This window comes from Vicia villosa, linkage group LG2 (genome assembly GCF_029867415.1).
Source record: "Vicia villosa cultivar HV-30 ecotype Madison, WI linkage group LG2, Vvil1.0, whole genome shotgun sequence".
Lineage (NCBI taxonomy): Eukaryota > Viridiplantae > Streptophyta > Magnoliopsida > Fabales > Fabaceae > Vicia > Vicia villosa.
In genome coordinates this window covers 195,642,751-195,668,342 of record NC_081181.1, presented here as the reverse complement: position 1 = coordinate 195,668,342, position 25,592 = coordinate 195,642,751, and the positions used below count along the sequence as shown (strand labels likewise).

The 25,592-nt window shown below is 32.8% G+C and overlaps 2 protein-coding genes and 1 pseudogene across 2 annotated transcripts; all 3 read left to right on the top strand.

The window, feature by feature from the left end:
* The first annotated feature begins 1,811 nt into the window (after nucleotides 1-1,811).
* On the top strand, nucleotides 1,812-4,556 carry LOC131651011 (uncharacterized). The gene has a single exon (XM_058920699.1). The coding sequence runs from the start codon at nucleotides 1,812-1,814 to the stop codon at nucleotides 4,554-4,556; it is 2,745 nt and encodes a 914-aa protein (XP_058776682.1).
* A 2,572-nt stretch (nucleotides 4,557-7,128) lies between these two features.
* Nucleotides 7,129-13,062, top strand: LOC131651010 (uncharacterized; annotated as a pseudogene).
* A 1,082-nt stretch (nucleotides 13,063-14,144) lies between these two features.
* Nucleotides 14,145-20,329, top strand: LOC131653458 (uncharacterized). The gene is made up of 13 exons (XM_058923596.1): nucleotides 14,145-14,671; nucleotides 14,785-14,897; nucleotides 15,898-15,954; nucleotides 16,063-16,158; nucleotides 16,259-16,329; nucleotides 17,119-17,161; nucleotides 18,046-18,126; nucleotides 18,213-18,272; nucleotides 18,483-18,533; nucleotides 19,050-19,147; nucleotides 19,242-19,290; nucleotides 19,418-19,462; nucleotides 19,555-20,329. Exons 1-13 carry the CDS (start codon nucleotides 14,293-14,295, stop codon nucleotides 20,023-20,025), a joined length of 1,614 nt encoding a protein of 537 aa, XP_058779579.1. The 5' UTR covers nucleotides 14,145-14,292; the 3' UTR covers nucleotides 20,026-20,329.
* Nucleotides 20,330-25,592: the final 5,263 nt, after the last annotated feature.

Sequence of the window (25,592 nt, the reverse complement as noted above, 5' to 3'; positions counted from 1 at the left end):
TGAATATGATTCGTATTTATTAAAACAGTGAGAACACAGAGAAATTAAAATATTCCAAGAGCTCTTATGTGATGTAAAGTTATTAGAAAACTTCTCATATTCTATGAAATAAATAAGTTTTTAGTCTTTAAAAATATTGCAGTCTCTCGTAAGTTTTAACAACGATTTTTTTTTTAAAAACCGTTGCCTAAAAGCAGAGTGACTAAAAATAAAATTACAATACTTATAGGGACTAAAAATTTATTTAACCCTCCTATTATTAAAACTGTTGAGAAATTAAAAAAATTTATACGCATTTTTTTTAAAATTTACCAAAGCACTGCCCGATTAGCATTTTTCATTATTTTTTTGTTGTATTGACTTGAGATTATACCCCACAAAGACTTGGAATTCTTTGTCTTCCACTACGTAATCGGTAATCATTTATTGTGGCCGTCGAGCAAGTCTACATTCACATCATTCTACTTTAACATATATAATTTTTTTTGACAAATATCGAGCCATAAATATAAAATAATGTGGATTAGTCTTGTCTTTATTTATTTTTTCTTGCTGAAAATAAATATAGTGGATTTTTTATGGCACTTAGAGAAAATCGGCCGGCCAGAACGAACTGTCCACTTGCATCTACAACTATAATTACTAATAGGACAGGAAATGTCTTAGTAGAAAGATATTTCTATCTAGAAAGATAGAATATTTATGAAATTTTAAATGGGAAATGATAAACTTACACTGCTTTGTACATCAACACCACCGTATAGTTATATAATTATATTTGTCAGGCTTAAATTTTAGTTTTTTAATAATTTATATTTTATTGATTTCTGTGCAAAGAATTTTGCTTTGTTAATTTCTACGATGTAACATACGGTGTATGAAAAAAAATTGTAAGCATAGCATAGCTGATTTTAAATATGACTATAAATAATCACTATTTTACTTTGGTAAAACCAACTTACTTGATAGATGTGCATAGGATACTAAGTGCAGAGACGTAAATTGTATCGTACTTTTACTCATAGATACTGTTATTTTAACTTTTTAGAGATTCTGTATAAGTATCTAGGGTTTTAAAAAATGGTCTGCGACCGCGAAAACGTCCGTGACAAAATGGTTTTGGAAGATGTCGAAACCGATACCGTTATCACTGTTTTCTATATTGAAGAATAAATTGTGGTTAATTCACACTGCGACGACCGCAATACACCTGTACCGACCAAAATCACAAAAACCTTTACGCAACCATGACGCGACCGCGGCCGTTTTTTAAAACCTTTAGGTTACCTACCGTTAAAGTCTGACGAATCAAATAAGAGTCATAATTATAGATTAACTATGATAAAAATTTTGAAGTCTTTTTTAACCCTAGTTTAAAAGGTCATTGCAATAATTAGTTTTCCACGCTCTTAAAAACGACCCTACTGCTATCGTGGTTGTTTTTTATATTTACCTTTAGTCCTCAGAGATCTTTGAAATTGCAAATGGTCGTTTTTTATATTTACCTTTAGTCCTTAGAGATCTTTGAAATTGTAAATTGTCATGACTAAACTACACACTTCTTGGCTATTGCAGCTGCTAAAGTGTCTAGTACCACTTTGTTTGAAACCCCATCTCAAATCTTTAAACAGATAACATTTTTCTCAAACCAAAACATAATAAACAAATAACTTTCCACATATAATCTCTTTCAACATCAACATCAATATTAAAATTGCTACACATAGATAAACAAAGAAGTAAACTCTTTCTATCTTCCTCTACCTTTCTTTTCTGATTCCAAAACCTTAAACCAGTTGTTGATGATATCAATGAACCCTCATCTCACCATCACCATGTTCTTCTTTCTCTTCACTCTCTTAACACTCTCTTCCTTTTCCTCATCACAATCACAACCTTCTTACAAAGACCACTGTTCTTCCATCATCCAACCCTCACCTCTCAAAGACACCACCATCATCCTCCACAGCCTCTTCCCTCTTGGTGGTTACTTCACAGGAGGTGAAAAAGTCATCCATGATCAAAACTCCAACAAATACTCCTCTTTTCTACTCAGACACACAAAAATGCATGAAACTATAAACTCCAACTTGTTCAAAATTGAATCAACAGTTTCATTCAGAACCAGCCCAAACACAGTTTACTATCATGTCAGAAACTTTACCTATGGTGACAAACCAAGTTATAAAAGTCAACGCCATTTCAAAACAAGTTTTGTAACTTTTAACCTTGAAGGGTTTTGGTCAAAGTCTTCAGGTAAAGTCTGCATGGTTGGAACAGGAGTTGGCTATTCCAAAACAGGTGATTCTCTTAATCTTGAGGCTGTTTTTAAGCTTAACAATGTTTTTGATTCAAGTAACATCACTAGTTTGATCAGTGGAAGCTTAGAGAGTTTGAGTTTTGAGAAAAATCAGTACTTTGAAACCATTTCTGTAATCATGTTTCCGAAAGCAAATTATAGTTATAGTTTGGATTCTAAAGAAGCTGAAAATGATTTCCCTTTTGAGAAAAAGGGTTTGTCACTAAATCGATTTTCATCGAGTTTTTGTTCATTTCCACTCTCAAGAGCTATTAGAAGACTTCAACTAGAGTACACTCATGAGTGCAATTCTTCAAAGAATTGCACTCCTGTGATCAGTGATCAATTGCCATATATGATGTCTTTGAAAGTTGCTGAATGTTCTCATGAAAACAAGCCTAGATTGAAGGTTATGATGGTGTTTTCGAATAAAAGTGATTATTGGGTTGAAAAAGGTTTCAATCCAAAGACTATGTTGATAGGGGAAGGTTGGTGGGATGAGAAGAGAAACTCATTGCGTGTAGTTGCTTGTCATTTCATCGGCATCACGAAATTGTCCTTGAATGAGGCTCGTATCAGCGATTGCTCGGTGAGATTGAGTTTGAGGTTCCCTTCAGTTTGGTCAATAAAAAATACTAACAATATAGTTGGAGAAATTTGGAGCAACAAAAGTGCTAATGATTCAAACTACTTCAAGACGATAACATTCAGAAATTTCGAGAACGATAGGGTCGGATATCGAGCGACGAAGTACGAGTATAGTCAACTCGAGAGAGTTACGAAATCATGTCCAGCACACAACAAGGTTGTCAAGAACAAAGGAAGAACAAGGTTTCCAGATGTTTATTCTTATGATATGAGATTTGATATGTCAGTTAGAGATGGAGAGTCTCATAGGAGAATAGCATTCGCTTTTTCAAATCCTTTATCTGTTGGTGATCATGTTTATGACATTGATCAAAATAATAATGTTCCTGTTTCTGATTCAAGTTTCACAGCAGAATCTCCTAGGGCTATGGTAATAATCCTCAACAACGGTAGCGTAAACTCGTTTAACATTAGCTACAAGATTACCATGTTTTCTAATTCATCATTTGAAGAAAGGAATTCAGTGTTTAATCTTTCCTCTTACCGAGTTAAGATTTCTGCAGAAGGAATTTATGATGCTAGAACAGGAACTTTGTGTATGATCGGTTGTCGCGATCTTAACTCAATCGCTGGAACAGAAATAACTGACTATGTGGATTGTGAGATCCTCTTGAAGTTTCAATTTCCATCATTAGATACAAATAATGCAAGCTACATTCAAGGAAGTATCGAAAGCACGCGCAAGAAATCAGATCCTCTTTACTTCAAAAGCTTAGAGGTATCTTCGTCTGCAATTTACGAGGAAACAGCGATAAAAGCTGTTTGGAGAATGGATATGGAGATTATCATGGTTCTGATATCTACAACTCTATCGTGTGTTTTCGTCGGATTGCAACTATACCATGTGAAGAGATACCCGAATGTAGTTCCTTTCATCTCGATTTTTATGATGTCGATTCTCACATTAGGCCACATGATACCGCTTGTTCTAAATTTCGAAGCGGTTCTTACTCAAAATCCTAACAACAAAAACTTTGTGTTTGGATATGTTGGATGGCTTGAAGTTAATGAAATAACTGTGAGGATAATCACCATGATAGCTTTCTTGTTGCAGTTCCGTCTCCTTCAACTAACTTGGTCGTCAAGAAAGACCAGCGAGAGCGATAGCAACCTCTGGATTGCTGAGAGAAAGGCTACCTATGTGACTTTCCCTTTGTATGCCGCCGGATTATTGATTTCTTTGCTGTTGAAGTTGAGAAATGATGGTTCGTCTTGGGAGAACTTGAAGTCTTACGGTGGTTTGGTATTAGACGGCTTTCTTGTGCCGCAAGTCATTCTCAACCTGTTTTCAAATATGAACGAGAATGTTCTTTCGTGCTCGTTTTACTTTGGAACTACTTTTGTGAGACTCTTGCCACATGCTTACGATCTTTACAGAAGCCGAAATTATGCTCGACTCTATGACGGATCGTACTTCTATGCAAATCCTAATGCCGATTTTTACTCTACTACTTGGGATATTGCCATTCCTTTGGGAGGTGTCTTATTTGCTATCATTATCTACTTGCAGCAACGTTTTGGTGCTCAATGTGTTCTGCCTCATAGATTTAGAGGGCCAAAGGTATACGAAAAGGTGCCAATGGTGACTGAATCAGAAGTAGAAATGTAGACAAAATTTTCACTTTTTGAAGTGATGAATGTATCAATATTACTCATGCTTGAATCAACTTATTTGAACTTATTTACCGTTATAAACACTCATGAGACTATTGAGGTTGCTTATGGAGATAACTTATACCATGTCAATACGATTTTTTCGGCTTATTTCAATAAACTCTTCTGAATAACTTATATGTGGCCTTTTAAAATGTTGTTCCAATTTTTCATCTTGTAAATTCCAAATATAGGTGCCTAATTATAGAAAATCTTCGATTAGAGAAATGTTATCTTGAGTAAGCTGACATATTTACAAACAGATTCTCGTCGTATCATTCAATTAATAACAATTTTTGAATTGAATCTTCTACAGCCAATTGCAGACCGCTATTAATCATTTGTTATCTTAATACTCTTCTCGTCTAAGCACAAACTATAGAAGATCGAGAAATTAATTACTTATATTGGAAGCGACACATAATTAAGACATATTCACTATAAAAAATTGAATAAACATATATTTATATATATACAAATCTATACAACTTTGACAATTAAAAGAATTAATCTATCTATCTATAATAAACAATTACGACATATGGGACACGTTGATTTCCTCTGCAACCAATGATCAATGCATTCCGAATGAAAAATGTGTCCGCAGACAGGAAAAACTTGACACAATTGCCCCACTTGAAAATCTTCCAAACAAATTGCACATTCATCGCAACTTCTTCTTAACTCATGATCATGCTTTCCAATTCCTTCATAGTTTATCAAAGGTGGCAATTTCTTACTCGCTCTAAGTTTTGGTCCTCTTTTCTCGTCATAATAATTATCTTCTTGCTCTTGTTCTTCTTCAATTCCAGCCAACATTGTCCAAGCTTGCAAATTGCTAAAAACAAGCGTATGAAACATTGTAACATTTCGTTGACCATGACCATGATCGTGACCATCATCATGGTCATGTTCATTATCATGATCATCGTCGTCATGAGCTAGACTAGTATCTCCTTGTTCAATGTCACGTTCAATGATATTTATAGGCCTTGTTTCCACGAACCAATAGAATAAACCATGAAAAATTTGATGGAAGATAAAGAAAAACAATGTGATTATGATACATATCATAATAAACGTTGGAGGATCAAATGTTATGACATGAACATACATGTGCATTAGACCATCAAACTGTTTGTCTGAGGGAAACAATTCTGAGAGCTCAGCCATATTAATATTGATGAACGAATAAACAAATGAATGAAACTTTAGTGTGTGACAATTTGTTTCTTATAATGTTTTGAGATTTTATAATGTTTATATTGTGTGTATTAAATATGTGACATTGAACTTATTTATATATGTATCTAGAATATAATGTATAAGCTGTTTTAGATAGGAGAATGCATGTATGTATATATCTATATGAACGTTTTCTATAAGGAGATGAGTTGGCAGTTGGATTCATATAACAGAAACTTTATCTTAGCTTGCAAGACGGGTAATTCACTATTTTGGTTATGGAAATTGTAAGAAATGTGATATATGGTAACTTATTTAGTTGGCTTTTTTTTTCAGTCCTTGTCACTTTTTTTTAACTGAAAAACAGAAACAACTTTTATTTGTTTTTCTTTTCTGATTGATTTTTGTTTTGATACTAAAAAATACATCGAAAATTAACTTTTTTTTATTAATGACTGTTTTGTAAATACTCCATATAACTAAATTATATTAAAATGTAGGTGGCGAGCTTGTGGAAGGTTGTAACTTGTAAGTATAGTTGTCAATTAATAGAATCTTTCAAAACGATCCAATTCATATGTTTGATGGCCAAAAGAATTTTAATATTAATAAGCTTCTAATTAAATATAAAAAATTAAACTTCATATCCTTTTTTATCATGATAATTAGACAATTTCTTTAAAGACTACTGTAGCTTTTTACTAATTCGTAGCGAAATTTCATAAATGCTCCTATAATTCGGAGATGTATCTCTAAAATTAATTTTTTTTCTTTTAAAAAAAAATATTTTCAAAGATATATATCCGAAATCATCATTTTGGAGACGCATCTCCGAAATCATCATTTCGAAGACGCATCTCCGAAATATATTACGTTTTTCTGTTAACTCAAAACAGCCACCCCCCTTCTTTTCATTCTACCCAAAACATAAAATTTTCTACACTACACCCATTTCTTCCAACTTCTACACATGCACTTGCCCTACAACATCAAAGGATTCAAAGCTCATTCAAAGGCAACTCAAAGCTTCATAAAATTTAAAAGTTTCCAAACTTTAAACTCTAGCATTAATAATCTTATTAGATCTGTTAGAAATTAGCAAAATGTATTAGGTTGAAGTTATTGTGGATCAATGGTAGTGTTTAGTTGGTAAAAATTGAATTTTGAATGGGTTAGGGCAAGAAATGAGTGACTGCAAAAATGGAGAATCGTAGGAGTTTTCGGAAGTGCATTTCCGAAATCACCTCTGACCAGTTTCGGAAATGCACATCCGAAATGTAGTTTGAACTAATTTTTTTCTAAATTGTTTCAAAGTCTTATCGGTTGCAATTTTTGTCAGGAAAATGTCAGAAAATCAGGAACGACTTAGACAGGGTAGGGAGACCCAGACGGCATCGGCTCGACGCGAGCGGGCTGCACTGCTAGCAGCGACACGGGGACGGGGTCGAGTACAAGTACCTGTCCAAATGGATGAGGCGCCTGCAGGTTCCTCATCTAGATCGAGGAGTAGGCTAATTCGGGCATCTTCCTCTTGTGAGGTTGAGGAGGATGTGGTGGAGGAACAACAGGAGGAGATGGAGGTGCCTGAGGAGGAGGGGTACCCGGGATGGAGGCTCTGGATGATGAGGATGAGGGCTACCCGGAAGGGCTTTCTAACACATCTCTGTTGATATACTACCATGAGCACGTCGCTTGATGTGTTTGGGAAGGAGAGGTAGTTTTTTATTACACTTTCTAATTTAACCGTTTTAATTACAAATAGTTGAAAATATTAACTAACGTTGTTTTTTTGTTGTGACAGGAAATGCCAACCATAAAATCCGTGAACCATTCGAAGAAAATATTTGATCTCTTTATTCTGCAGGCTCAATGGTTTAACGATGTTGTAGCTGCCTCTGGTCTTGACAAATTATACATGACTGGATATAGCACCATTAGCCACGACATGCAGGGGGCATTTTCCGAAAGGTGGCACAAGGAGACGTCGTCTTTCCACTTTCCTGTTGGGGAGTTGACGATCACCCTCTACGACGTCGCCTGTCTGCTCCACCTATCGATCAGAGGGAGGCAGCTAAACCATTCTCGCATACAGCGGGTTAAGGGCATCGTGTGGATGGTGGATTTTCTGGGCATGGACCCATTTATGGCCGAGAGGGAATGCAGTATAACACATGGGGTACATATTCGGTTCTCAAGCCTGGGAGAGCTGAACGAGAACCATTTGGTGGCGGCAGCTGAGACCGAGGAGGAAGGCGACGCTTTATTTGTTGAGTACCACCGAACCTGCGTTTTGCGGTGTTGGTTCATGTTCTTGGCTGGTACGATGTTTTTTGTGGACAAAAGTGCCACCTATGTGGACATGAACTTCCTCCAGTACTTTATGGATTTGAGTAGAGTGCACGAGTGGAACTGGGGGGTCGGTGCGGCGGTGTATAGGAGGCAAAGAAGGTCCAAGGGAGTTAGGATTAGGCATACTCAGTAGTAGTTGCCTATTTATGTTTTATTCATGACATTTTGTTGGGTTGTAATTTTTTACATATCTGAATAACTACCATTAATTAATATAGCCGTAAAATATTATAGTTTACGTGTTATCTAATTTTGTTTTGCAGTTTTGTCAAATAATATAAAATATGGGATTTTTCATTGTTTTGAAAAGAAAAAAAACACTCAGGGCATAATTCGGATATGCATATCTGAAACTGGTCTCCTGGTGTTTTCAAATATGCATTTCCGAAATATTCAAAAAATTCAAAATGGGATGATTTCGGAGATGCATCTTTGAAATTTGAGAAAATATGAAATTGGTGCCTTCGGAGATGCATCTCCGAAGGGTATTTTGGGGTTTTCAATAGGGGTTTTCACCCCGTATGGGTGTACAAAGAAATTTTCAAAATGTTAATGCATCTTTCCGAAGGATGCAATGAAATAAAATCAGAGGAACTGAGACCCAAGTTTAATAACTTATCCGCTAAAGTCATTACACTCTCTATGGATATGAAATATAGTGAAATTCATGTTTTTATATAAGACTAAACAATTGATCCATCTTTTCCTTAAGGGTCAAGGTACCAGAGAAGGAAAGTTATAGCCTATAATGACCACTTTAGTGTTGGTTTCAATCCACAAGCTCCAGGAACCCCCAACATGAGCATATTCAATAACATGCATGACTCCAATAAACTCAGCATGAAAAGCCTTTGTTATGTCTGAGTTGACAGTGAAACCACCTAAGAAGTGAGACCCAAGTTTGACAACTTATCCGTTAAAGTCATTGCCCTCTCTATAGATATGAGATATAGTGAAAATCATATTTTTGGATAAGACTAAACAATTGGTCCATCTGTTCCTTTAAGTAACACATGATTATACAATGCCAAGACATCTCTCAAAAGGCTATGCAACCTAATATAACTGGAGGAAGTGATACTCAAGTTTGCTAACTTATCTGCTAAAGTCATTGCACTCTTTAGAGATATGAGATATAGTGAAATTCACTTTTTTTTGGCTTTATAGCTCTCTGGTTCCTAGGGGAAAGGGGCCATATTAATCTAGAGTTGTGAACTGAGGTATGAACACTGGCCAAGCATTGTTCCCACCAGGAATTGAATTCGGTATTCTTCGAATATTGTCCTTTGCATGAGCTCCTTACCACTGGAGCCCAAGTGCTTGGTTAAATTCACATTTTTTAATCAGACTAAACAATTAATCCATATGTTCCTTAAGTGCCAAGGTACTAGAGAAGGAAAGTTATAGCCCATAATGGCCTTACTAAGCGAAAGGTGTCTTAATAGTCCCTTCCCTCCTATGTAATACTTGAGTGCTTTAATTCCCTAGAAAGATCATAATCACTCTTCCAAAAGGCATTTGAAATTACAAAGTGGTTGTGGCAAAGAAAGTTAGGTCGGTCACCGATGTATAAGAATCCTTCAAACCCTCACACATATTCCCTAAACACGAGGGATTAGGGGGAACTATTCTGGGCCGGATAGATACTCAAGGATCCGGCCCCACCTTTAGAGATCCGACTGCTTCAGGGAAAATACTCCCTGAATTGGTCTTATCCAAGGAGGTCTCATTTCTAGTCCGACCACCTCCAAGCGCAACATTTTGGATCCATCTCAAGCGGACACTAAGACTTTCGGAACATTCCCCTGACCATTGAACCTTTAGTGATCTAGAAGCAAAATATCCATCCCTCCAACGCATCCAACGGTCATCCACATCTCATGTCGGTTAGTTAGCGACAACTCCTTTTTATATGTGAATGACATCATTTCAGGTAACAATTTCGAACACAATTTGAATACTCTCTCTATCACTCACATACTGACTTAAGCATTGGAGTGCTAATCTTGCAGGTACACTCTCCGCTTTGTCGCATCGGAAACTCTCCTCCATTGCAGCTTCCTTGATCGCATCTATTTCTGGTTCCAATACGAAACCATTCCTATAAAAAAGAGATAAATTAAAGATGATTCAAGTGAGGATATGAAAACTCTAAGAGTACTTTGACATAATTTATTTTTAGTTCCAAAAGAACTAACCAGGCAGGGACGGACCCAGAAATATTATATAGTGGAGGCAAAATTTTCATATAAATTTGAATAATTAAAAATAAAATAAAAAACTTTTTTTAAATATTAATATATTTTTTAAGTTTTAAAATATTGTTATAGTTGTCTCAAAATAATTATCACTTAAAAAACTAATACAATACTTTGTCACTAATATATATTTTTTAAATTGTTGATTTATAATTATCAACAACCTATTTACATTAATACATAAATATAAATAAATGTTTTCGGCAGATATTAAACTCATAATTGATAATTTACTCTCATTTAACTCAACTAAATCTTATCAGTTGAGTTATCTCATCCACCATAGTATATTTAATTATTAAATTTATCTTCCCTAAACTATTCCATTAACTAATAAGAGTATTTTAAAATATAATATTAATTTCATCTTTCAAATTTACCTAATTAATTATTTCTTAAATTTTATATACAATCTAAAGTGACATTTTATTTGAGACATAAGAGTATCCCATAACCGTTCTATTATATTTCCAAAACAACAAATCATCTTTTACTATCCTTCAATTTATTCATTAAAACATATATAAAACAATTGTATAATAATAATAATATGTGAATATTATTAATTTTAAAGCAACCCAAATGTTATTGGGGCCACTGTCTACATTGAGCGAGCCGTAGGCCTTTCCGTGTAACCAGGTACCAAAAATTTATGAAAATAAGGAGATCTCGATAAATTATGTGTTGAATGGAAAGTGATGGAACCAAAATGAAGTCAATGTTGACTATGTATTTGTATATAATATAACGCTAAATATGATAAATGATAATGATGATCATGAGTCAAAGTCTATCAAATATTGTAGACAAAGCGAGAATGAGCAAAAATGAACGTATTCAGTTTAAGAAGAATTAAACACACTTTTCAAGTGACTTGATTTTGGACTTGTGGTTCAAAACACCTATAGGTGTGAAACCAATTGGATAAAAAACTAATTGGTCATGAAGTACCATATCTTTGTGTAATTCAAGTACTGATTTATCTTGCTAATTAGACACACCAAGATATATCAATTTGACAACTTCGATTACTCTATTAGAAAGACATAGTTCTTCACCTACACGAAGACATTGAAACAAAGTCAAACATATACTTCATTATCGTAGGGGTAAATTGATAGGTTATGAAGATGCAGATTACTTGTTAGACGCTCATAATGGTAGATCACAAACATGTTATTTATGTACTTATTGTGATATAACTATTTCACGGAGATCTATGCAGGGGCGGAGCCAGCGCCCGACCAGGTAGGGAAGTTGCCTAGGCTCTTTCTTCCCGCACTTCACGTTTTCATTGCAATGGTCTTTATCTCACTCAAGAAACACAACTGCTCCAGGGAGTAGTCGCAAAATGATGATCATGTTTAGATATCGAATCGTCACGAGTTCTCTTCTTCTTCCTTTTCTTTCACTTTTAAGCCCGGTTTTCGATGCGAAATCGTTGTTGTGATGTTATTCATTGTTGTTGCAGGTTGTGGTTTATGAATCAGTGAAAAATTGTTGCTGAGTTTATCGTTTCACGCTATTCACATCAAGTGTTCGATGAAATGCCTGAACCATGTTCTTTTGTTTTTCTGTGTTGAAATCTCTTGGTTGCAGTAAGATTCTATTAATTTTCTTACTCGTATTTGCAAAGACTTCCATGAGAACAACAATTTCGTTTGAGATATATTTTTCTTTGTTAGGTGGTCATGTTATTTACTTAGGACCTAATGACAATAAATGTATTAGGCTTTGATATATAAATGCCTATCATGATTACTCCTATAGCTATGCAAAAGATGGCTCACCTTGATGGTATATAATGCCATTAAATCCATTGTATCATGTATTTTAATGACAGTTCTCTCATACATCGAAAAGCTATACATTTTGTATTCCGATACAAAAACTTCTAAATTGAAATAAATTTTGAAATTTTTGTGTAGGAGAATATGCTACTACTAGGGCAGCATCAGATGCTGGCACAATCATGGTGTAATTTCCATCATATTTGTTATCTACTTTAGTTTTGTTCCCAAATATCGACTATATTTTTTCCCTTGTAACTTCTATATTTGAATCTCTCTCCAACCCTCCATGCACCAGTTATGCCTAGTTAGTTTCCTGCTGATTGTTTCAATGATTTTTTTGTTACAGACACTATCCCCGTGGGCTACTTCTAGTGTTGAAGAGGTTGTTTCAACTGGACATGGCATTCACTTTTTCCAACTCTACGTGAATATGTCGCCTAAATTTCTTATTTCATGACTCTATTACCCTATGTTGTGTCTGTCACATGTCTCTCTTACTGCAATTACACAAGTAATGATCTCAACTATCTTGTTTTATGACTTAATTTTTTGTTATTTTCTTTTATAAACTTAGGTGCTTAAAGATAGAAAGGTTGTTACTCGGCTTGTGAGAAGAGTTGAATCTCCCGGTTTCAAGGCAATTGCATTTACAGTGGACACTCTAATGCTTGGTCGTATGGAAGCTGATATTAAAAACATGTTAAAAATCTTTTTACAAAATTTCACATAGCTCAACATAATTGAATTGATAAATCTTATGTTTTAAGATGTACATGCCAATGGCTTATTCTTGTACAAATTTACAATGCCACCACACCTTATCTTGAAAAACTATGAAGGATTGGATCTTGGAAAGCTGGATAAGGTTTGTGTGTAATTAGTATGAATTCAGCGATTTTCGGTCATTAAATTTTTTGTCCATGCTATATATTTTTTCTGGCTTCGCCACTGGATCTATGACACAAGCCATAACAACAACTTTATCTAATCATGCAGAACTTTTAGCACTACTTGAAGTAAGTCAAGAATGCATTTGATTAAGATCTTTAATCCAAACACATACAACAAGCTTGTGGTTTGTGTTTCAGAAAAACAAATACAACAACCATGTATAAAGACGATATTGCATGCATCGCTCAATTGAAATATGATCATATTAAAAACAGATTGAACAAAACACATTTCTCCAAAGTTCTTTTTCTGTTATGATGTCTAGAAGAGTGGTGATATAAGAATCCAACAAATTCATTTTTTTTAACTAGAATTTTTTTACTGTGTTTTTTCTAATAAGATTTTAACGAGACATATCCTTAACGAACATCCAATAAAAAATACTATGAATAATAGAATGTAAAATGTGATTGTCTCCGAAATAATTTTATTTATTATTTGTAATAATTTGTATTGATTGTTATGAGGCAGTTTCCTAGCAAAGAATGTTGTAATTTTTTTTTCACTAAGATCATTTATCCATGAGTTTTTTTAATAAAGTTTTAATGAACATCCAAAGAAATTTTATAAATGAATTAATTATAAATGTCCATTAATGAGAAAATTTCATAATGATAGTCCATTCAAGATATATGTCATGTAAATAAGATACAATTAAAAGATACACCGTACAATACACTTTTTTGTTCTCTTCTCTCTTCTCTATTATTTTGTTTGGTCTTACAACAAAACATTAAACTTTATTTACAGACTATAATTTTGTTTTGAATGATAAATAAGTTGGAGTATGTTTGTTTAAAAAATCAACTCAATAATGTAATTAAAATAACCAATAAATAATTTAATCGATTATGCAACAACATTCTAAAAATATTTTACACCTCAGTTAAGTTAAATTTTTATAAATATTTGATTTTATAAATATTTGTTTTTTTCCTTTAACCAAATCTAACCTAAGATAATAATCCAAACTAATTATCCATTATCATTATTTCTCGGAACTAATTATCCTCTTTTAAAAAAACAAACTACACGCGACTCTGATTACCTAACCTTAATTCGGCCACAACGTCACAACATAAACCCTAAAATTCAATCCCAAATTTCAAACCTTCTTCACTCTTCCACTTCTTCTTCTTCTACCTCCTTCCTTTCAATGGAGGTTGAACCAGAGAATCTCCAGATTCCCGAAACCATTCTCTACACCACTCTCACTCCACTTTCCCTCGCCCCTGACGATACCCTAGATTCTGACAACCACGGCCAATACTCCGTTTTCCGTAACGAAATCTCCCTCGACACGCCTCAAGTCGAGTCGGTTCATTCCACCGCCCAAGATTTCTTCTCCCTCGATGTTGCCGGAGAAGCCGAAGACAAAGACACCCTCCCCGAGCCTGTTACGCCTGCTGTGCCGAAGAAAGCGACTCCTGAACTCGAGCCGAAGACGCCGGCGCTTGGGCCCGAGCCGACACTAGAGAGTGGTTGGTTTCGTGGGAACTGCAAATTCAGAAGCCCCATGCTTCAGCTTCATAAAGGTATTTAATTTTAATTTAACCCATTGGTTTTTATTTTGGTTGTGCATGCTTTTTAGGTGAAGCCCCTTTTTTGTTTTTCTGAAAAAATTTGTACTTTGGTTGTTGGTGTTCAGAGATAGTGGATTTTTGTGAATTTTTGTCACCTACTCCTGAAGAGAAAGCTAAACGTGACTCAGCAATAGAATCTGTGTTTGAAGTTATTAAGCATATATGGCCTCATTGTCAGGTATGGTTATCATTTAGCTGTTGCATTGCATTATCACTTCCGGGCTTATTTGGATTGACTTATTTGACTTTAGGAGAGTTTCTGAAAACAATTTATGACATGTACAGAAGCTGTTTTCAAATTATTTTATCTAATCTTTTAGAAATAGCTTATACATAAGCACTTATGTGTATATTTGGTTCTGCGGTGAGGAAAATTGATTTTGAGTGAATTAATATTTTAGAATTGGTTCGGCCTAAAAGTGAATTAAAATTGGATGTGAAGTGATTTATGTTTGGATAAGTTTTATGTAAAAGTGAGTTGAGCAACAAATTTCAGTGTAAATATCACGTTTAAATTCAAAAGCTACAAATTGTAGCGTCAAGTTGAATCAATTTTGGAGACATAATCAATTCTACTTTAGAAGAACCATACACCTCTAAATCATTGGAGAATCAATTCGACAACTCTAGAATTGCTTTTGACTCTTCCAAAAGCTAAATTAAACATACTCTGTATAATAAGGATTAAGGCTATAATTGATTAAGCGTGTGTTTGGTTCTGCGGTGAAAAAGTTGATTTTGAGTGAAATAATTATGTAAAGTTGATTCTGGATAAAAGTGAGTTAAAAGTAAAGTGATTTATGCGTGTGTTTGGTTTTGCGGTGAGAAAAATTGATTGAGTGAATTGATTATGTAAAATTGATTTTGGAAAAAAGTGAGTCCAAGGTAAAGTGTTTTATGTTTGGAGAAATTATTGCAAAAGTGAGTTGAACAATAAATTCCAGTGTAAAAATCACGTTTGATCAAAAGCTACAAATCCTAGCTTCAAGTAGAATCAATTCTTGAAAGCATAATCAATTCTACTTGAAATCAACCAAACATGTCAAAATCAATTCTAGGCGTCCAGAATTAATTCTAGATGCCTCAAATGTGAAACCAAACATAGACTAAGTAAGCTATTCATCCAATCAGAGTCTTAGTTTTATATTTCAATGAAAGTTTGATTTTGTTTCCTTTAGGTTGAAATTTTTGGGTCTTTCAGGACAGGGCTGTATCTTCCTACTAGTGATATTGATGTAAGTCATCCTTTTCACATTGTGATGCAGAACTCAACCTTTCTTATGAACTAGTACTTGTGGCTGTTTGATTGATAGATACATTGTTAATAAATCCTTTGGCTGCAGGTTGTGATTCTGAAATCAGGTTTACCGAATCCACAGATTGGGTTGAATGCAATTTCTAAATCATTGTCACAAAGGAGCATGGCTAAAAAGATACAGGTCTGGTCTAGTTACTCAAATATCAGTGTTTTTGTTCAAATAAAAAGTGTTGTAGTGATTTTAGTAACTGTATGGTGTTTTGGTTGTAAATCTTTCTTAGGTTATTGGAAAGGCTCGTGTGCCAATTATTAAATTTGTTGAAAAGAGTAGTGGTCTTTCCTTTGATATAAGGTTTGACGACATTCTCCTTTTTGAATTTTGATTCATAGATTTGTTGTTAAATTTTTTTCTTCTTGTTTTCTATATGCGTATTCCACTTAATTATGTTCACACATGTCATCATTAATTATGTTTTTGCATATTGGTCATTTATTTGGCTGTATATGATATTAGATGTTGGATGAGTTATTTAACTTGAAACTTTGTATATGCTTAATTTTTTTAAGGATTTTCTATATATGCAGTAACTGCAATTAAGACTAATAAAATATATATGATGGTTTTTAATTTTCTGTCTGCGTACTGGGAAATGGGGTTTTGCAATACCATATGATATATCTGTATTGTGAAAATTTCTTTGACTACAACAGGATATACATTCACCTTATGAAGTTATTTTGTGCTTCTTGTTCATTAATTTATCATTTGTGTACATCAGAATTTTGCATAGTTCACTGTTTTTTGTATTTTCATTGGGAGGCTAGTTTTTGTTTTTCTTGCATGCATTTATTTTTCATATCATTAAGTAGGTAAATACTTATAGGACATCGGCTATGATACCCCAGCACTATTAACTTTCTATATTAGCAATTACTACCAATTCTTGCAAATTACAGTGACATTATTCTTTTTATGCTATATTACTAGATGCATGGTCGCCACATATCGAATTGTTGTGTTTTTGCTCAATTTTTGTGTGTGCATAAAGCCAGTTTAACTTCTTTCAGTATTATGTTCTTTTTCCTGTCAACAACCTAATATCACTGATCCATTATGGTATTACGTTTTTTTTCTCTTCAGTTTTGACATAGAAAATGGACCCAAGGCTGCTGAATATATTCAGGTTTGCTTTTATTATTTCAACTACTTGGTTCCAAGATGCATTTTGTAATTTTGGTTTGAGAGTTAGTGTACATTATCTGAGTTTGTAATTTATAATTTTATCAATTTACAAAATAATTAGTCACTGTTTAAATTCCCCTGTAAATGAAAAATTGAAGAAAACAATTGTACAGATTTCTGATACATATATTTATATATGTTAATTGTTTTAAATCTCCATTAAATAAATAATAGAAAGAAATGATTGCACAAATATGTGTTATAAGCTACTAGTATATTACAAACCGTCTTATATTCATCGGTGATAACTAGTTGATATTTAATTTCATAAACAAATACAACATCTTAGAAGCATGCAATAACACACCACTATTATGTTATTCTCCTTCCATGTGGTATTGAATACTAGCTTGTAGGTGGTTCTTGAATGATTTCCTGAGTGTTCTTTTGCTTGATTAGAGTATTCTCTTACTCGAATTACATAAACAAATACAACATCTTGGAATCATCCAATAACACAATATTGCATCATATTTGAAGTTATTTTGCTTGATTAGAGTATTCTAATTTCGATTTTTCATTAACTCAATATTCTATTATTTTTGTTTCAAAACCTTGAACGCGAGCCTTCTAGTGGGCAATATGTGCCTATTTCTGCATTGTACTTAAATTATCCAATTAAGGTAAAATTCCAATAAGGAACTTTGTAAAAGGAAGCTCCAAAAATACAAACATTTTGAAACTAAGCCAGCACTCTGAGAAATTTCTCTTTCTCATTTTCCTAGAGGAATAAAATGGAAAATAATCAATATATGTCTCAATGACTCAGTGTTGGATTGAACATGATGTACATTATTCTTCATGGTTTAACCATTGAATTTGCAGGAAGCAGTGGCTAAGTGGCCGCAACTACGGCCTTTGTGTTTGATTTTGAAAGTATTTTTACAACAAAGAGAACTTAATGAGGTATGAATTTTTCTTGAATATGTTGTATCTCTTGCAATTTTCTGGGTTCCTGTCTGCCTAATGGAAGATTCTTGTAAAGTATGCAGGTTTATTCTGGTGGGATTGGTTCCTATGCTCTCCTTACCATGCTGATGGCAGTGTTACGGGTGAGCAATTCTTAAATGTGCTTATTTACTCTACCTTCATCACAAGGCTTCCTTATTCTATATATGTGCCACTTGCATATCAACAAAAATGGATCGTAAAATTATTCTTTTCTTTTTCTAATTTTCTGTAAAATATTTTGCATTGAATAAAGTTCAAGACACTGCTTTTCAACTATGTCATTTCTAATTTTTGACCATTGCATGCTTCAGAATGTCCGTCTGAGCCAAACTTCTACAGAGCACAACTTAGGGCTCCTTTTGGTGAGTATACTCTAAACAACTGTCTTACATTTTTTTTCTTTTCTTTAATAGCATGTAGTTATTAGTTAATGGGTTCTTTGGATTTGAGGTAAGAAATATGTTTAGGAAGTTATCAGTTAATGGGGTAGTTAGGATATCATGTATAAATAGGGAGGTTTTGCGTAGAGAAGAATGGATTAAAAGAGAATAGGAGAGAGATCTCTCCAAGGTTTTTCCCCTCTACAATAGAGTTATTGTTCTATTCATCAAATTTTAACTAATCCAATAACCTTTCTTCCCCACTCAAAGCCTCCCTATTAACTAATATCTTCCCTAACTAATTCATTACCTCATCCTAACACCATGATTATCAAGTGATATTATTTTTATGGTTTATACTGTTTTGAAAGGGAACATATGAAATAATCCTGTACTGCATGCCTTTGTTTGGATGTCTCCTATTTGTGTTGTTAAGTAAGATATAAATAAAAAATTCTGTTCTGATAATGTGTTATTTATTTTTCTTTGGGAAATTAGGTACATTTTTTCGATTTTTATGGGCGTAAATTGAATACCTCAGATGTCGGTGTATCTTGTAATGGAGCTGGCACCTTTTTCCGAAAGAGTAGTAAAGGGTAAGAAATTGGATATATTTGCAAAGAAATGTGAATTTTAATTTATTCTATAAAATTTAAAACTTGTTGACTTTTCCCCTTTTTCATCTCTCAGGTTTTACAATAAGGGAAGGCCATTTCTTCTCGGCATTGAGGATCCACAGGTTCTCTTTGATTAACAACTTTTTCTCTTTGTAAAGAAGTAATTGACTTGTATTATTTTGTGCATCAAGATAAATATATATATCATAACTATAGTTGATTGACTTGAATTTTCTGTGACTGAATCAGACTCCAGAGAACGACATTGGGAAGAGCTCCTTCAATTACTTCCAGGTTTGTTTGTATCCCGAGTAAACGATATTCTAGAAAATGTTGTCTTAAACTTAAAGTTGGACTTAAATGCAATTGTTGTTGTATTCTTGCAGGTTCGGTCAGCATTTTTAATGGCTTTCACAACTCTGACAAATCCCAAGGTCATCCTGAGCTTAGGACCTAACAGGAGCATTCTTGGCACTATAATTAGACCAGATCCTGTCTTGATGGAGCGTAAAGGGGGGTCGAATGGAGAAATAACTTTTAATAGTTTGCTTCCTGGTGCCGGTGAGCCGGTACAGCAGCAGTTTGGAGAGAATGATATGTTGTGCAATTGGCAGTTAGATTACGAGGAAGAACCACTTCCACGTGGAGATGGAGATAACACCGTTGCAGAGCCCAGCACACGTTCTTCCAGAAAAAAGAGAAAATCCGCCTCTAAGGACGAAAAAAATAGTGAGAAGAAGTCAAAGGAAAACGGACATTCTCGGAAAATCAAGAATGAGGAGAATGGTGCTCTGACGGAAAACGGTTCACATAAGAAACATAAGAAGAAACGGGCTAAACATCTTAGATCTAGCTGACAAAATGCTTTGGCACTGTAATTTTATCAGGGGTTTTTAGAAGTGCAAGAACAATACTGCAAAATCACAGGCAAATTTGAGGCCAACATGACCTTAGGTGAGCTTTATTTATGCCTGCCCACAGATGAGTGTCTTCCCTGTGTAACATATCAGGGATAAGGAATCATTTTCATGATTTATTAAATTTTCTTTATATAGAAATCAAAATTTTTAGTGTCGTATAGTATAAGTTGATTAGAAATGCTGTAATTTTGTTGGTCACAGTTTTTCTAGTGATTTATGAATTATTTCATTTGCTGTTTAACTAACTCTGTTAACTTTTGAACAATTTTGCTCTTAGTATGGTAGTTTTTTTTTTAGTATTTATGAATCACGTCTGCTATTATCGTAAAGGGAGATTTTTACTTGATTTAATTTTTATCAATATTTTTAAGGGTGAATTCTTATCTACCCAACACAAAAAGTTGGGTAAAGTTACCCTTAGTGTAAAATGCTTTGCAAACAACAAAATAATATGTTATTTAATAATTAATTAAATAGAACAAAATCAAATGGTGTAATATAATTGGTGGAATGTACACTACTCAATTTTTTGTGATGGGTAGAGAAGTTGTCCCCATTTTTAAGAAGTTTATTATTAATGGTTATTATTAAGCTGATCACTCTCTTATCTTTTAATTTAGTTACCTTTCTCCAATTAAATGAGAATTCTCAATTCTCAATGCTGCGTTATTTTTGAATATTGTGTTAATTTTTTTAAATGAGAATACTCATTACCACATTATTTTTGAATATTGTGTTAACCTTTTTAAATGAAAAAAAAAATTAAAAATTTAAATAATTAACATACTGATACTCAATTAAAACTATAGGGTATTTAAGAACTTGCCTATTATTAAAAACAAGTTATTTTAAAGCTTATTCTAATTAGGGTTTTTTTAATCCACATAGGATAAGAGACAATTAATACACTACTTTTTTAAATATAAATTATCATATTAATTATTATTTATGTGGATCCATTAATTGGGTGGGACAGAGAAAGTATAAAAGATTACTTTTTAAAAGAAAAATAATTAATATGGTAATTTATATGGAAAGAAATGATGTATTAATTGCTCTTATCCTATGCATAGGTTAGAAAAACCCTTCTAATTAATTAGTTTTTATTCTATATGGATTTAGTTATTGTAATAATTGAATTTAATTCTTTTATTAAATAACCAAATGGTTAATTTTAAAAATAAATAATTTATTGACCATTAATAAATAAATATCTATAAAATAATTTATAAACATGGTCAATGGTCAATAAATAATTTAATGGGCTTCTTACATAGATATTTGAGATTTTTTAATTAAAAGATAATATCACTCGTTTTTGTGAGACTTCTTAAAATTATTTCAAAATATATTTTTTTATTATGCTCCATTCTTTAAATTTTTTTAAACAAAAATAAATAAATTTTTCAAAAAAAATTCTTAAATAATAAAGTACTCATATTTCAAAAAACCATGACAACACAGAGCACATATCAATTCAATCGACGCATGCATTTAAAAAATAGAGATAATGTTAATTGAATTGACGACTGTATATAAATATGAAAGCGCCAATTGAATTGACGATACCGCATGACACTAACCATGTTGTGCCACCAAATTCAATTGACAAATCCATATGCAACTGTTAATTTATTTGACGTTTACTCCAATTTTTCTAATGCAACGCCAATTGAATTGATATATAATTTTATTTTTGATATTAATACTTTGAAAATTAGTGAGAATTTTTTTTTTTAAAACATGATTGTTTGACTTTGATAAAAATTTTCTCTTGAAATCTTAATCTACTGCTGATAAATATTACATATTTATTTTGAATGATTTACAACAAAATATTGACCGAATATAATATACATATGACCTATAAATTTATAATTGTCTAACATTTGACATATATAATCATCAGAGCCGTTCCTGATTTTTTAGAGGCCCTGGGCGAATAATAGAAATTGAGCCGTAATAAAAAATTGAGTAGTTAATTTTGAATTTTATTTTCTTTTTTTTGAGTTTTATTTTTTTCTTCCGTTTCAAAAAAAGGAGAAGGTCATAGTGTGACTCAAAGAGAATGGTGGTGGCAGCGGCGTAGTGTGTTCGTTGAAACGTGGGACACAAAGGTTCGACAGTAAAGAACTAACAAGGAGATAGATACGTGAAAATGTGAGTGTGCATTAAAATCGATGCAATCAAATCAAATGAACGCATTGAATTAGAGTGTTACATAAAAAAATTGTTGAATATACAATTCCACAAATGATAATGAATTATATTTAATCATAGAAATTTGATAATAAATTGTATGTAATTATAAATAACATTAAAATTTATTTTAAATATTTAAATAAAATTTAAAAATTATAAACATTCAAAATTTAAAAATAATTTTAAATAATTCAATAGAGCCTAAAAATTTTAAGACATAATATTAAGAGCCTCAAAATTTTATTAAAATTGATATATAAATAAAAGGGAAGCTAAACTAGTTAACAAATTAAAAAAACGTTATAAATATTATATCAACTTAGATTAACTCTAATCAAGTTAATTAAAAAAATAATAATTTATATCTTGTGGGATGTAATTTTTTTTAGTTATATTAAATACATGGTTATATGTGGTAGTAAATCAATAATGAAAGGAGTTTTAATTTATATGTTTGTTATATGTTGTCGGATGCAGATTTTTATATAGTTATATTAATGCATAGTTAATACATAGTTATATGTTGTAGACGTGTAGTAAAACATTTTTAGTTATTTTCATACATAGTTATATGTAGTAAAACAGTGAAGCACAAGATATCACAGGGAGTCGAACCAACACCACTATCGATGTGTAATTATTTTAGCAAACATAATATTTATTATTTATCTTGTATTAATTTTTTAATTGATAACGAGGTCCTCAATTTTTTGAGGCCCTGGGCTATGGGCCTGCTTGCCCTGGCCCAAGACCGGCCCTAATAATCATATATGATTAAGTCGACAAATAAAATTTGAAATATACATTAAGTTAAAAGTATAAATATTTTAATTGTAAGATTAAAAAAATGATTAAAACTAGTAATAACAAAGAGTGGGATAAGTAGACTTAACTGATTGTACAAGTAAAGTGAAAAATTGTGAATTATGTATTAAAGAAAATATATTAGATGGAGAGTATTCAAATCGTTAGAGGTAAAAGATTATTTATAAAAATTATAAAATAAAATTTTTTAATTTTTTTTGAAATTAATGAGTTGAATAAAAATATAGTTTTTAATATAATATCACAAAATCGTTTGATTACCACAACATGTTTGTGCAGCCTACCATCCATAAATGTGATGGTTATTAGGAGCATTGGGCCAAATTGATGGAGAACTTCCCTCAAGCAAAGGAATTATGGAGCCTGGTAGAAGATGAAATAATTGTGATTCCGAAGCCATTAGAAGCAGAGGCAACACTCATTGGAGAAGTAGAATTGAAGGTTAAGAAAGTGAAGAATTATCTTCATCAAGCTATACATAGAGAAATCTTGGAGATCATTCTTAACGATGAATCATCTAAGCGGAAATGAGATTCGATAAAGCATAAATTCAAAGGATCAACTAGAGTGAAGAGAGCACACCTTAAGGCTCTTAAAAATGAGTTAGAAACCTTAAGAATGAAGGAAGGGGAGATCGTTAATGCTTACTTTGGAAGAACACTCTCCGTTGCTAAGAAAATAAAGGCATGTGGAGAAAATGTAAAAGAAATCAACATCATAGGAAAGATCTTACGCTCTTTAGTTTCCAAATTTCATTATGTTGCGTGTTCTATTAAGGAATCAAATAATATGGATACTCTAACTGTCGATGAACTCCAAAGTAGTCTCTTAATTCATTAATAGAGAATGATATGCCTAATTGAAGAAGAGCATGCCTTAAAAGTGACATATGAAGCTTGATGTGGAAAAGTCAGAGGCATAACTAGGGGTCGAGGAAGAGGAAGACAACTTGTTGTCAGGTCAAAAGTGGAATGCTATAGGTGCCATAGTTTGGGGGGCATTATTAATATGAATGTACCAGTTTGGAGAAGAGAGATCTGGAATGCTAAAAACCGAATAATTCTCAACATGGTGAGATATTTACCTAAAGAGAAGAAGCCACCTCAAAAGCTTTATTAAGATGTTGTACAATGAACCTGTCATATTCTAAACCTACGTCCCATCGCCTTTTTGAAAAACAAATCTCTAGAAGAATGCTAAAGTGGTTTTATACCCAACGTTGATTATTTCAGGGTCTTTGGATGCATTGACAATATCCATATACTTGATGCTAGGAGACAAAAAATGGATGCTAGAAGAAAAAAAAAAGTGTTGATAGTTTTCAATGATGAATCAAAAGGGTACAAGATGATAGATCCTTGTACAAATAAAGTAGCAATCATCGGAGATGTAGTGTTTGAAGAAGGTGAAAAATGGTATTGGAAAAACACATCAGAAAATACAAACACATGGCGTTTTGGATTGGGGAGAAGCTTATGAAGAGACATACAATCAAGAGGAGGAAAGTGAACACGAAGCTGTGCTAAATGAAGATGAAGGAAATACAACAACCTTAAATCATGAAGATGACAAGACCATCTCAAATGATGTAACAACCTCACAAGATCAAATAGAGGAAGACACCGATTCCACTGATGTTGTTATTAATGATGTTGCTGCCTGACCAACTTGAAGAAGAAGAACTCTGACTTTTATAGAAGATTATGCCAATAAAGAAGGGATCTCATATAATAGGGTACAAAACTTCTCTCTTTTTATTTATGAATCTAATTTGTCGTCTTATGAACAAATAGTAAAATCAAAGAAATGGAGGAAGGCAATAAATCTTGAGAACAAAGCAATAGAGAAGCTGGCATTAAGGTACATATGACATTTTTTATTTAAAAATTGACTGAATAATCAATTGCCACGTTGGAATTTTTTTAAATGACATATTTATCACTTTTAAAATTATGAGATGGAAATTTTCTTAACTACATTTTAACAAAGAACCCTAACATATTCTCTCTCCATTATAAAAGTTCTGTCTTCTTAGTGCCATTGTCATTGAATTCCATTTCCACCCTTTCTCTACTTCATCTATGTTGAATTGTTGTGCTTGCAGCTTTGTGTCACAAAATAATTTTTTTTTCGCATTTGAGTCAGAAGGAAAAATCTTTGCTTTTTCTCGTCCCAAACTGTGTGTATTAAAAGGTGCATGTGGTCCAAACTGTCATTTTTGGTCCCTCAACTTTTTTAGCTCAGGTTGGTCCACATGTTTCCATTTGATTTCTCAATATTTTATTTGAATATTAATTTAGGATTTATCCTTTCATTAGTGTTTGTCGTAATCTATTATTTTGCTAAAAAGAAAGATTTTTTATGTTCTTGATTGTGGGTCTTATGTTGGATTGTATTTACATTTTTATGTTATACAATGTGTAGTATATGTCTAGTATTTTGACTGTATATGCCTCATTTTGACCCAATTTTACCAT

Coding starts and splice junctions, on each gene's coding strand:
- LOC131651011 (XM_058920699.1), top strand. CDS start 1,812: ATGAACCCTCATCTCACCATCACCATGTTCTTCTTTCTCTTCACTCTC.
- LOC131653458 (XM_058923596.1), top strand. CDS start 14,293: ATGGAGGTTGAACCAGAGAATCTCCAGATTCCCGAAACCATTCTCTAC. Junction 15,955..16,062: donor TTCCTACTAGTGATATTGAT/GTAAGTCATCCT, acceptor CTTTGGCTGCAG/GTTGTGATTCTGAAATCAGG. Junction 18,127..18,212: donor AACAAAGAGAACTTAATGAG/GTATGAATTTTT, acceptor TAAAGTATGCAG/GTTTATTCTGGTGGGATTGG.